The sequence below is a fragment of the Prosopis cineraria genome, unplaced genomic scaffold (genome assembly GCF_029017545.1).
Source record: "Prosopis cineraria cultivar Desert tree isolate PC_DT_omini unplaced genomic scaffold, ASM2901754v1 PC2, whole genome shotgun sequence".
Classification (NCBI taxonomy): domain Eukaryota; kingdom Viridiplantae; phylum Streptophyta; class Magnoliopsida; order Fabales; family Fabaceae; genus Prosopis; species Prosopis cineraria.
The window spans coordinates 23212638-23226996 of NW_026555333.1; the positions used below are offsets into that span (position 1 = coordinate 23212638).

General features: G+C 36.3%; 1 protein-coding gene across 2 annotated transcripts in view; it reads left to right on the forward strand.

Annotated features, from left to right (window-relative positions):
- The window catches only part of LOC129304193 (protein ENHANCED DOWNY MILDEW 2-like), a 39856-nt gene extending 26547 nt beyond the window's left edge, over window positions 1-13309 (forward strand). For both annotated transcript variants that reach the window (XM_054943879.1, XM_054943880.1), the window contains exons 14-19: window positions 4802-4843; window positions 5270-5380; window positions 11251-11322; window positions 11414-11532; window positions 11688-11751; window positions 11858-13309. In XM_054943879.1, coding sequence (XP_054799854.1) covers window positions 4802-4843; window positions 5270-5380; window positions 11251-11322; window positions 11414-11532; window positions 11688-11751; window positions 11858-13159 — 1710 coding nt within the window. In that variant the 3' untranslated portion in view covers window positions 13160-13309. The remainder of the gene's footprint in view (window positions 1-4801; window positions 4844-5269; window positions 5381-11250; window positions 11323-11413; window positions 11533-11687; window positions 11752-11857) is intronic.
- Window positions 13310-14359: the final 1050 nt, after the last annotated feature.

The following is a 14359-nucleotide window of genomic DNA, read 5'->3' on the forward strand; positions in this document are numbered from 1 at the left end:
AAGATAAAGATCTACACATGATTTTTATTGATTTGGAAAAAGCTTATGACCGTATACCAAGAGAAGTGCTTTGGAAAGCGTTGGAAAAAAAGGGAGTACGGATTGCTTATATTAAAGTCATACAAGATATGTATGAGGGGTAAAAACTAGTATAAGAACGCCTAGTGGTCAAACAAAGGATTTTCCTATAAAGATTGGACTACATCAGGGATCATCTCTGAGTTCTTATTTGTTCAACTTGATCTTAAATGTTTTGATGGAACATATTCAAGGGGAAATTCCGAAATGTATGCTCTTCGCGGATGATATAGTTCTTATAGCAGAGACAAGAGAAGAGGTTAATTGCAAACTTGAGTTATGGAGGAGGACATTGGAGTCGAAAGGTTTTCGTCTGAGTAGAAGTAAGACGGAATATTTATATTGTAAATTTGGTAAAGGACTATTCGACAATAATTTGGAAGTGAAATTGGGAGATCAAATTATACCTCAAGTGGAAAAGTTTAGATATTTGGGAGCCATTATTCAAAATGATGGTGAAATCAGTGGAGATATTTCACATAGAATTCAAGCTGGGTGGTTTAATTGGAAAAAAGCTAAAGGAGTTATTTGCGACCGTAAGGTGTCTAATAAACTTAAAGGAAAATTTTATCGCATTGTTATCAGACTGGCAATATTATATAGTAGTAAATGTTGGGCTCTAACGGGACAGCAAGAACATAAAATTAGAGTAGCAGAAATGAGAATGTTACGATGGATGTGCGGACGTACACATAAAGATAAAATTCGAAATGAGCACGTACGCGAAAAAGTAAGAGTGGCACCTATTGAGGAAAACATGGTAGAAAATCGGTTGAGATGGTTTGGGGATGTACAAAGAAGACCAAGGGAGGCACCAGTGAGAAGAGTGGAATATATAACTTTGAGTCCGATTAAGAAAGGTAGAGAAAGGCCTAAGAGAATACTCTTGGAAGTTGTTGAACGCGATCTCTTAATTAATAATATTCCTAAAAGCTTAATAAATGATAGAGCATAATGGCGTCTTGCAATCCATGTAGCCAACCCCACCTAGCGGGATAAAGGCTTGTTGTTGTTGTTGTTGTTGTATTAGTTTTATAGTGATTTTGCTTTATATATTGATGTCATTCTGCTTGTATTTGTTGGTAAATGTTAGATGCTTGGAGCTTTTTTCTTTCACCATGGAGCTACTAGCAAGAAAATGCCTTGGTTTTTTATATGGAAGAAAAACTAAAGGAGAACATTGATAGGAACCTTGCTATGAAGACTAAAACAACACAGGAAATGCACCATAACACTAGTATTGATGATTACTGAACGAAACATGAATTGTGTGTGTATTATTCACAGAGGAGAATGAATATAATGGAAGATGAGCAACTCATGCTATTCAATCCCCATCATTCAGCTGAGAAATAAATGGGAAATCAAGTAGATTGAGATCCTGAGAAATCAAGGATAATTGCAAACTTTATTAAATACAAAATAAAAATGGAAATATTTGCAAAATATTATTACTAATTCTTCCCCTTAAATGGATAATTTTGGGTAATAAGCTTCCTCCTCTAAGAAAGTTGCATCTCTAGTGACAGACCATTAATTACAATTAGGACCCTAAATTATTGGAATCTCAATAATGGACCATTGTCCTTACTTAAAATTAAAAACATGAGTTTAAAATTAAAGAAAAGTGACTAATAAATTACTATCATGGGTTGGGACTATTTTTAAATCTTAGCGTGGAAAACTAGGATTGACACTTGGGAATGGGTTGTTTCCCATTATAGAATTAAAATTCAATTGTGAGACTTTTGAAAGGCACTTGTGAATATATGATAGTAACTTATAAATTTCCTAAAATCATTCCTGAATATGAAGCCAATCACTTATCAATTTTTGTGCTCGTTAGTATATAGGTAAAATACTTGGAAAATCAAGAAAAAATACTATTGAAATTACTATCATAGGTGGGGACTAGTGCTAATATCAGTTGTGAAAACTAGGATCCCATGTGTTATGGGTTTAGACTTCTGAAATTATTATTATAGGTTGGAATTATTATTAATCCCATTTTCAAGTGTGGATTTTAGTTTTTCCAACTGAAATTAACAATAGTCCTAACCATAATAGTAAATTTAGTAGTGCTTTTTCTTGATTTTAAACTCATGTTTTTAATTCCAGGTAAGGGTCATGGTCCATTATTGGGATTTCAATCATTCAGGGCCCCTAATTGTAATTAATAGTCTTATGGGGTCTTTAATTGTCATTTTCCCTAGCACTTATATCCCTATTGTGTTGGGGAGTATCCAAGGAAGATAGTCAGATACACTTTGTTGCTCTTGAATAAAATTTTCCTCCATTATTGTTTTGTATATATACCACACATCCAAGTACTTTTAAGGGTATACTCAAGACCAAAGGAGAATTTGGGAATGTTTATGTTTCAGGTTGTTTTTGGATAGGTTTTGAAAATTTAAAACTTCAGAGGGCATTGATGAGGTTGGTTGATGTGAGTACAACATCTCCTTGAAACAGATTTGGGACATTTCTCGCTATCATAATGGTTCTTGTGATTTCTAAGATGTGTCTAGTTTTCCATTCTGTTTTGTTGAGGAGAGTGAACACATGAAGTTTGATGATGAATCCCTAGCTGTTCAAGGAATTCCTTGAGTGGTGCACTTAGCTACTTTCCACCTTGAGGCCCTTGTGACAATATGGGAGATTTAAACAGAGCTCTACTAGAGGTCATATGATCCAAGTGTTATCACATATCAGCATAGCTTAGCATTAGGGCGGTATATTGTGGAGCTTCCAACATATATCTCTTGTATGCCCATCTTTATTACAATGGTCATAGATTGGTCTACCACCCTTTTTAAGTCTTTCTATCTGTACCGGAAGTATTTCTAGCTACCATGGCTAAAGCATCATTGTTGAATGAAGGCAATCTTGTATAACTTAAAATCCTGCTTCTTGTTTCTTCAAATTTTTAGTTTAAATCCATCTTGTTCTGTTTCAATAAATTTTTGGTATTACCTTGCATCTTTAGTACAAAATCACACATGAGCTGCATACAGGTCTATTTGTTGCCGCAGTTGGATGAGGGCATTGTAATAGATTGTAACAGTCGAATGTCCTTGCTTAATTTTGTGAAGCCTCCCTTTTATCTCAAACAAAACAACATTGTTGGATGTGGAAGAATACAACTCTCGTGCAGCCCCCATATATCTTGAGCTTAAAGTGTAGAGCTTGAAATTCCTCCCTATGTTGATAGTCATTGAGTTTATGTACCACAACATAACCTGGTTGTTCTCTACTCTCCCTGCTGCATGCTTGGTATCATTGGGATTAGGGGCTGAAGACCTTCCATCAATATATTCTTCCTTCCCCTTGCCTCTAATGAACATCAAGAGGGACCAAGTCTAAGACCATTGAAGGTAGTTCTCACTATGAAGTTTATAGCATGTGGTTAGACTTGATTGGTCTGGTAAGCTTTGGGGTTTGCATCGTATTGGATCCAAAAGTCTTCATTTTGCTCGACTTGTTCTGGTTCTCCTCTGGAATATGCATCTCTGGTTAATGCTCTAAAGCGTCCAAATTGGAAATTTATGTCACCCATGGTCCTCTAATTGTGTGATGCCTTGGGTGGTGAGGTTTTGTTGAGCAACTCGCTGCTGTCGTTCACTCATTCTGTGTTGCTGGATATCATACACTCCAATACCATGATGAAATCATTAAATTAATTCATATATTCCAGCCAGTGTATATGCTTAGCCTAGTAGGGTAAATCTAGGGCAAATTTAACTAATAAAAATAAACACTGATCTGGCCAAAAAATAAATGAATACTGATAAAATAGGTGAATAAGGTAAACGATAAAAATTAAGTGGAATTTAGTGTTTTGGGCTTTGGGCTTCAGACTTCCAACAATTCTCATTCTAATCAGGTTTGGTTTCAGGTCTGGAAGCTTCAAATATAGGTGTTTCTGATCTTTGATGTTTAACAGGGGTAGGAGGTATGCTGTGCTGATATGTTAGGCTTGGTGTGATATTTTCCCCCAAAATGAACTATTCTCTCTCTACTCTCGCCTTGAAGGCTTATTTTTGGATAATAAGGCTGACTTTCAAAGATCTCAACATCCATAGTGACAAATGATTTATTACGGATAGGAGAACAGCATTTATAACGTTTTTTAGTGGAAGAATTCTCCAAGATATTCTTACACCCCCTTGCTCTAATTTTCCCATATTTTATCTATGCACATAAGCAAAACACCCAAACACTTTTTGAGGTAGTGTTGTGGCAAAGGGAACAGAAGGATATGGTGTAAGGAATCCCAATGTTTTTGAAGGCTTTCTTTTGATCAAGAAAGCAGAATAGCATCCCCTCATAAGTGACTAGGAGTATTGCTTGTAAGAATAAAAGATCTAGCAGCCTTAAGCAAATGACTATTCTTATGCTTAGAGACCTCATTTTGTTATGGTGTGTTGACGCAAGAGTTTTGGTGGATAATCCCGTGGCTATTTAAGAACTAATCAAAGGCATGACTGAGGTACTCTTTGGTAACTGGTATTGTCACTCTAAAGAATTTGGATTTCAGCATGAAATTGATTTTTTATGAATGAATGGAAATGCTAGAAATTTGGAGTACTTCTCATTTTTCTTTCATTAGATATACTTAGTTACTGCTTGAAATTTGAAGATTTATAATTACTTTCATTAAAGTTTTGAAAATTCATACTTACACCCATTGAATGCTGCTTGAAGCTTCATTTTGTGTTTGCAGGTTATCGATAGGCTCCATTGGTATGTCCAAAATGGTGATACGGTAAATATTTGTAGTTGCTACTGACTTTTAACTATCCTATGCTTCTTTGGCTGTTGGCATGATTTTTGTTCTTAATTTAAATAGTCTAGTGGATATTCTTTTTAACTATTGTAAATTTTTGGAAGATTACTCAAAAACTTTATTCTATTTTATATTTTATTTTTGTACATTTGTTATATAGTTTATGGCCATTTCCTTTTATATCATTTTGCATGAATTTTATTTACACTGTGAATTATAAAAATAGATCTTTATTTAAAAAAAAATATATCCATAATGTTGGTTTTGTTTAGCTGTTGTCTTTTATTTGCCTCTTTTTATTCTTTAAATATATTTATTGTTTTCCTTTCGTTTACTCTAAAAATGCAGATGACCATTAACTAAAATTCAATGTTCAATGTCTCATTGACATTTATTAATGTTCAGATCGTGGACTTCTGTTGTGGTGCTAATGATTTTAGCATCCTGATGAAGAAAAAACTTGAAGAGACTGGGAAGAAATGCTTTTACAAAAACTATGATTTACTTCCAACAAAGGTGAATATACATTTGGGAGTTTCTTATGGCATAATTATTATAATTCAGTATAAATTGCATTGCCATTATATAATTGCATTTTCTATTTGCATTTGTTTTGTTGTTCGGCTAGTGGGATAAAGCACAATAGCATTTTACAATCTATGTAGCCGACCCCACCTAGTGGGATAAAGGCTTCTTCTTGTTGTTGGGCTAGTGGATGCTGATACTATGCTAACAAGTCAGAGGACCTTGTCTGATTTTCGTACATTAACTAGGAAACAGGTGACAATAGAAAAAAAGTACCTTAGCAATGAGTTTGTCACTAGAATCCCGAACTAAGGTACTGAAAGTAGATAAAAAATATGGAGAAATGACACCATAAATAGAATTTATTAAAAGCTAATAAAAGGATATCAAAATGAGGTCTGACTAGGGTCAACAACTAAATTTCTGAAGTTCAGGGCAAACGTGGTCAGTTTACCAACAGATACTGATACCACTGTAAGTTTCGCCGCGTTAGTTTTTTGGTGGAGTAGTATTCTGATGGAAACTGCTAGGCTATGGGCGGTTGGCAATTTCTATCCATAATGAATGGAAGAAGAAAATGCTTACAGGAAAGAGAAAAGGGTTCTCTAGTGTTTGAGACACTTTATGTGGAATTTAAGAGAAAATAATATTTCTCATTGATTTGAATATCGAGTACAAGTTGACTATATACACAAGGGGAAATAATTACTAATAATGTCTAATAAAACCTAATAAAGACTATACAATATTTACGTTAAATAGCAAATATTTTCACACTCCCCCTCAAGTTGGATCATAAATGCTAATCATGTCCAACTTGCTTATACGATTCTTAAATGCAGGGCCAAGCAACCCTTTAGTCAAAATATCAGTTGCTTGCAATTTTGTTGGCAAATATGTCAAACATATATTTCCTTCTTCCACAGTTTCTCTTATGAAGTGTCAGTCTGTCTCCACATGTTTTGACCTATCATGTTGTACTGGATTTAAAGCCTGGCTTATGGCAGCTTTGTTGTATCAATAGAGCTTCAACGGTGAAATTGCTTCAATATGTGTTTCATTCAAGACTCATACCAGCTATAACTCCTTTGTTATTCCTTGAGCTAAAGCTTTCAACTCAGATTCAGCATTGCTTCTTGAAACAACTCTTTGCTTCTGGCTTCTCCATGTGACTAGATTACCCCACACAAATGAACAATAGGTTGACCTTTGATCTCTATAAGTTCCACCCCAACTTGCATCAATATAAACTTCTATAGATCTTTGCTCGTGTTTTCTAAAGAACAGCCCCTTACCAGGAGTTCCTTTCAGATATCTCAAAATCCTATAAATTGCTTCCATATGACTCTTTATTAGGAAACTCATATATTGACTAGCTACATTGATAGTGAATGCTATATTCGGCCTTGTATGGGAAAGATATATTAGCTTTCCAGCAAGTTTTTGATATCTCTCCTTATTAGTAGCTTCTTCCTTTTCTTCTTCATACTCCCCATTTGAGCTTTCTTCCTCCTTGGAGTCTCTCTTTTCCATTCTTGTCCTTAGGTTTCTTCTTCAGTTTTTTGATCTCAATAAGAGTTTCAACAGGCCTAAAACCCAATGTACTTGTCTCAGTGAGAAGATCAAGTATATATTTTCTCTAAAAAGCATAGATTCCTCTCCTTGACCTAGAAACTTCTATCCCAAGAAAGTATTTTAGTTTCTTGAGATCTTTGACTTCAAATTCCTTGCCAAGGGTAGCCTTTGCTCTTTCTATCTCCTCAAAGTGATCTCCGGTGAGTATTATGTCATCAATATAGACAATAAAGATACATTTCTTGCTTCCCTCAATCTTAACAAACATTGTATGATCCGACAAGGCCTACTTATAATCTTTAGACTTTAAGACTCTTGAGAGCCAATCAAACCAAGTTCTTGGTGACTATTTCAATCCATATATACACTTTTTCAGTTTACAAACTTGATTTTCCTTGCCTTTATCAAACCCAAGAGGTAGAGTCATAGATTTCTTCCTTCAACTCTTCATTCAAAAAAGCATTTTTGATGTCAATTTGGTGAAGAGGCCACTCTAGATTAGCTGCTACAAATAATAATACTCTACTAGTGTTCAATTTTGGCGTGGGAGCAAATGTTTCTTCATAGTCCAAACCATATGTTTGGGTAAATCCCCTTGCAATCAAGCGTGGTTTTAGTGGTTTTAGCTTGTCAAGAGTTCCATCAGCCTAGTATTTTGGGGTGAACATCCACTTACAACTCACCATTTTCTTTCTTTTAGATAGCTGAACAAGTTCTCATGTCCCATTCTTTTTGAAAGTCCTCATTTCTTCAATGATAGCACTTTGCTGTTTAGGGATATTAGAGCTTCCTGTAGAGTCTTAGGCACCTTCACCTTATCAAGATTAGTAGATTGCTACCTCAAAGCAATGCGAAGATCAAGATCAGTAGATTCACTTGTTCTGTATCATCTAGCTTTGGGTTTTCAAAAGTTACCTCAAATTCTAAGTCTCCATGAGTTTCTGCTTCAAGAGCTACATCTAGTTCCGACTTTCTTGTTGCTTCAAGTATAAGTTGCTCATTGTCTTTCAATTTCTCTTTCCAAGTGTAAACTAACAATTCTCCCTTTTGTGGTCTTTTTGCATCTCCTTCTCTCTCCCTATGTTCCTTAGGTTATGGCATAAAAGGAGATGGGGGTGTTGGTAGCATAGGTGAAGGTAATGGCTTAAGAGGTAGTGGTAGTACTCGATGTAAACCATGGCTTAGGAAGCACCAGTTCTCAGTTAGGTTCTTGTTCCCAAGTCTAAGACTGACCTATGCTCTTCCCCTGAATCGAAGAATTGAAATAGAATAGAGTATCTTCATGAAAGGTGATAGCAAGATAGACAAATGTGTGTTCTGAGTTAGGGCTAAAGCATTTGTATGCATTTGATAGCTTAAGGTTCTAGGTTAGTGCTATAATGGTTATGGATAAAGGTTGTGCACCCAAACACACAAAATGGATGATTGGTTTCAATATGGGATGTGGAGAAAACACTTTGCAATTTGTGGAAAGGAGTTTCCAAGGATAGAATTCAACTACGCATACGGTTGACTAGGCAGGTTGTGATCAAAATAGCATTCTTCGGTAAAACTTGGGTGCATTGCAAGGAAATATAAGTGCTCTAGCAACATCAAGTATATGATGCTTTTTTCTTTCATCAGCCCCCTTTTGTTGGGGTGTATGGGCACAAGAATTGGTATGGATAATACTATGCATTTGGAGGAAAGCACTCAATATTGGTTACTTAGTGCCATTATCGGTGTGTAAGATATGAATGGTGGTATTGAATTGGGTGTTGATCATGCTGAAGAAATTTATGAACATGAGTGTAGCCTTGGACTTGTTTCTCAAAAGATAAAACCAACAAACACAAGTATGGTTATCAACAAAGGAAATAAACCATGTTTTATTATGATTAGGTGTACAAGATGGTCCTCCCAAGTCACTATAAATGATTGTGAAAGGTTTGGTAGGTGTGTTTGTGGCTCTAGGAAAGAAAGTTTTATGATGTTTGGCAAGTTCACATACTTCACAATGAATGTAATTAATATTCAGGTTTAGGCATAGAGTTGGGAACAATCATTTAAGGTAATGAAAATTAGGGTGACCTATCCTCTTATGTTACAACATAAAATCATTAACTTTAGAGGTAGATGTAGAGTTACCAACAACTAGTGAGTTACCTACGTGAGCGGAGACTTCGAAGTAGCAAAGCTCCTCATGCTTCTTAGCACTTCTGATTATCGCTCTAGATAATAGGTCCTAAAACACACAATAGGGTGGGAGAAATTTAGCATAACAACTTGGCTGCTTGGTCAACTGATTGATCAAATGTAAATTGTAATCAAGTTTAGGCACATGAAGTACAGATTCCAACACTTTAGAATCTGAAATTCAAATACTCCTTTTCCCATTACAAGTACTAAGGAGCTATCTGCAATCTTTACTTTAATATTCATAGCACAAAGGGTGTACATGGTAAACAACTCATGACAATTAGTCATATGATTGGAGGCGTCAGAGTCAACAATCCACAAAGATTTGGGGCATGAGGTTTTTAGGGCTTGAAGGAAATTACCCTTTTTAACCACTTATACCAAAGACATTGACTTTGATATGTATCCCACAACTCAATCCTCAATTGGGGTGGCCAAATCACTCTCTGTATTACGAATGGTAGATAAGCAGAGAGCACAATGGTTAGAAAAACCAAAAGCAGTACTTTGGAATCATCAAGAAAGTACCAACTTTCAGAATAAGAGCTCAAGAGTAGGCACAGGGACGAAATACAACAATGGACGAGACACCCAAGACCCAAAAAAAAAAAAAATTCTGAGCAAGGCTCCCTAGACTCTGGGAACCCATGGATTGGACCGGAAACTTAACATCGTTGCTGGAAACAAGCATCGTCGTCTGCCCAGGCTTCACACTTGCCCCCACGTGCCACCTGGTACTCCCTGACTTTGAAACTTCAGGCAGCGCATGTGACCTCCATGCATCACTGTTCGCCATCATTTTCTGGGGTTGTGCTGTTCAGACCCTTGCACATCTCCCTAGGCCATCAATGAGAGTAGAGTGCCCTCGATCATCGTGAATGTCAACAGCTAGAGACACTAAGAGCCTCATTCTTCAAAGCATCACCTAGATCAGCCCTAGACAGCCAACAAGAAACCCTAGATGCACAAGCTCTAATACCATGTGGAATTTGGGAGAAAATAATATTTCTTATTGATCAGTACTGAGATACTAACTGACTTTATATACAACAGAGGGAATAAATACTAATTACTAATAAAGGCTATACATTAAAAGACAATATTTACAATAAATATTAAATATTCTCACACCAAATGATTTTCCGCCAGGGTCTTCTCACAAACTCCCAGTGCATATAATTGCCTCCCTGATGGAATTCTGTCATAGTCATGTACCTTTTGATATGGTAGCTATGTGCTGGACACATCATTGTTCTTACTGGCCCCTCATCCTCTCCAGTCTTATTCTTGTTCTTTATGCAGACATATTAATGATATCAATAATATCCTCACTCTTTCAACGTAGCTAAATTTTTGTTGAAGCTAACTGTACTAGTTTCTACCTTGAACGTCCTTATTGACACTCAACTTTCTGTGGGAGTTTCTAGGCTTGGGAGTAATTAGGTACAGTATCTTCCCCACAAGAAGACATTTATGGATTTGTCCTTTTCTTGTGTTGAGGGAGAGTGATGTTGGAAATTCTTATCCTGTTAAGTGTCAGTGCTTCAGAATTCAAGGGATTTACCCCCCCTTTTTTTTTTGAACGTGCAAATTGATTCATTTCAATGTGAACCTTCAGCATTTAATTAGGTGGATGCATGAGTTAGACACCATAAGTGGGGCTTCATTTGTGTGTTTAGTATGGATACTACCTCACTTTTCCCGTTGATATCTACTATCTAGTGCTGCAAGTACATGATATCATGCCTTTCAGCCAAAAATAATAATAATAATAATAAATAAATAAATGTTGATCACATATCTTATAATCTATGTTTCTATTCTTGAAGACTGAAAGATAGTTGATATCAAAGTGAAATCCATTTTCCCTGTGGCGAACAAATATGAAAGTTGTTTAGTAGTTTGATTTGATGTTTGTGGCCATAATGCTTTTAAATAGTTTATGGGGATGATGTTTGGAAAAAATACTATAGCTTGTATGAAATATCTCACTGTGCCTCAATAACTCGTTTGTGGTAGTTTAACCAAATTTTGATGAATGCTGACGTAATCCAGTTTGTCCCTGGGTTTTGCTTAAGATTTTGTGCGTTTGTTTGTTTTGTTTACAGAATGATTTTAATTTTGAAATGAGGAACTGGATGTCTGTCAAAGTGAAGGAGCTGCCTAAGGGTTCACAATTGGTGAGAATTGTTGCATCACGTGGTTCTATGTGTAAATTCTCAAGGGTCATTTACAAATTCTTTTGCATATTTTCCATTTATGCTTGAACAGATTATGGGCCTCAATCCCCCCTTTGGTGTTAATGCGAATTTGGCTAACAAGTTTATCGATAAGGCTCTTGAGTTTCAGCCAAAGCTGCTTATTCTTATTGTTCCACCGGAGACAGAGAGGTATTTGTCCACCCCCCCCCCCCCAAAAAAAAAAAAGTGTTTTCTTTTTTCTCTTTCCCTTTGTCAATAAACATGGGAGACAAATAACGCTTGTTTCCGTGCTGAACGAAACAAGCCTTTTTGTTCTGCTTGTCACATTCATCCTCTTTCTGCAGGTTAGATAATAAGCGAACCCCTTATGATCTTGTTTGGGAGGATGCTGACTTTCTGTCAGGCAAGGTAACTTAATAATTTCTTTTAGTAATTCTTGTGGTGAATTCTAATTAATTTTTCACGAATAATTGTGCTGTTGTGGCCTGATGGCAGTCTGTGATTCCCTTTCCAGTCATTTTATCTGCCTGGATCACTTGATGTTAATGACAGACAAATGGATCAATGGAACGTGAAGGCACCTGTACTGTATCTTTGGAGTCGTCATGACTGGATTGATAAACACAAGGCGATAGCCCAGGAGCATGGTCATGTGCCCAGCCAACGTGATGTACTGATAGAAAAGAGGTTTGATGGAATTTCACCTGCAGATCGTACTGTGGATGGTAATCATGGCAACAATCTCACGTTGGATCTTGACCTTCCAAAGCTAGACAATGATCCTGATGGTGGTCGGGCTTCAAGGAACGGGGGTCTAGAAGAAAATTCATCTCATGGTAATCTTGCCAATGGGAATCATGTGGTACAAGAGCATAGCATAAGCAAAAGCAATTCCGGGAAGAGCATAATCAATTCTGACAAGACATCACAGAAGAATCGTGCTGATGAGAATGCTGGTAGAGGATGTGATGTAGCTTCACCAGCCAACAAACAGCCGGTAAATGATACTTATGACAAAGTGATGCAACACAGGGTATTCAATGGCAGACCAGCAGAGGAAGATTTTCGATCTACTTCAGTGTCTCCACATGAGTTCAATAGTAATGCATACGAGAATTACGAGTCCACCTCTCGCTCACATGTGACGTATGGTAGAGCCGATCATGGGACTGAAAATCAAAATCGGCCGAGTTCTGCTCGTTCTCGTTCTAATTATGGAGCTAGAAATTTTGAGGAACATCATAATAGCCCTCTGGTAGACAGCCCCAGTAGCTTCGAATATAGACCCCATCTCAGGGATGAACAGCATTGGAGGCAAGCAGATATTAGGCAACAAATTCGCGTGTATGGGATTCAGGAACCAGATTATTTGAGAAGTAGGTATCAATCTGGTGATGATCATGCTTTTGGCCCCTTGGGGACTAGCTATAGTCAACTTAGTTCCGATCATAGGTCATCCTACATGAGTACATCAGCAATGCAACGATATGCACCTCGCCTGGATGAATCAAACCATGTCAGGACAAGGACTTTAGGGTTAGAACAATCAATAATTGGTAGAAATAGCAACTTTGATCCTCGTGTGCTGCCACCACATGGATATGGAGGGCCACCACCACAACCTGGATATGGAAGCCCGCTGCTGCCACATGGATATGGAGGCCCACCACCACAGCCTGGATATGGAAGCCCACCGCGACAACCTGGATATGGAGTTCCACCACCACAACCTGGATATGGAGGTACTCCGATGGGTTTTGTGCCTCCTCGCAATGCATATTCCCACTATCACTCGGCTGGGTGGCTCAATGAGTAGTTACAATTGTCACAATCTGTTAAGGTTTCCCAGTTAACTTCTACATACTCTGTAAACGAGATATTATGTTCTTAGACACTGTTGATGGTCTTTTAATTTTTTCGTACAACAATTCGGGGCTGATCTTAAATTTGTTGTGTTCCTCTGTAATCTTTATGTTGATCTCATGGCTTTATCTGCTATCGTTTCACATAATTGGGCTGTCACTACAATATGAATGAGTACCATATATAGTTGGGAGATATTGGTTAAAGGACTAATTAATGTAGTTGGATCTTCCAACTTCAGATGATCCTCATTTGAATTGAACAAGAGTGGTGGGAGAATGATTCATACTACTATGATTTTGAATATAAGAGAAATTATCATGTGTTTTTTTTTTTTACTTATTTCTAAGTAAAATTATAAATTTCAAGAAGCATTTATCACATTTTTTTCTAAACTATCTCTCAATGTTTATTTTTACTAGATAAATTTATTTAATTAATTATAATGATAATTTAATCCAAATTTTTAATTTTAGATATAATTATTATATTTAACTAATTTTTTGTTTTTTTTATTTGAAAAAGGAAGGATTGTGTATTATTCACAAAAAATGTGGTATAATATGTACAGAGTATAAGTGGAGAGAAGTGCAGAGATCAACCCACAAACAGGGTAATAAATCAAATACCTAATAAAGAAAAGGAAATACATATGATACTTTGAATAAAATGGGGGGAAAACCCCTAATGAAAGAAAATAAATGAGGGATTTTTCCAACTCTAACCCTCAAGCTAAATTAGACATCTATCATTCCCATTTTGCTTGTCGGCTCATCAAACTTAGGTTAGGTCTTGTAAGAATTTTAGATTTGCCACTTGTTTTTTGGCACATGCTTCAAATTAATCATGCCAAAATCAGTTCTCTCTTTAATAAAGTGCGGGCCAATTTATACATGCCTTGTTTTGTCATGTATAGAATTACTGACAATATCATATGTAACAATGATGTCACGCTTTCATCTTACCACCCATGGGAAACCTTAAGGGAGAATTTCAGTAAAGACCCTTATTCAAATTTAAAGTTTTTAAACTTTTAAAATTTCACTGTAGTTTAAAAATACTAATTCGATATTAAATTTTTGAAAAAAATAACAAAATTGTCCATTAAATTAATATTAGGACTGTCCTACTTTACTTATTTATTGTCCCACTT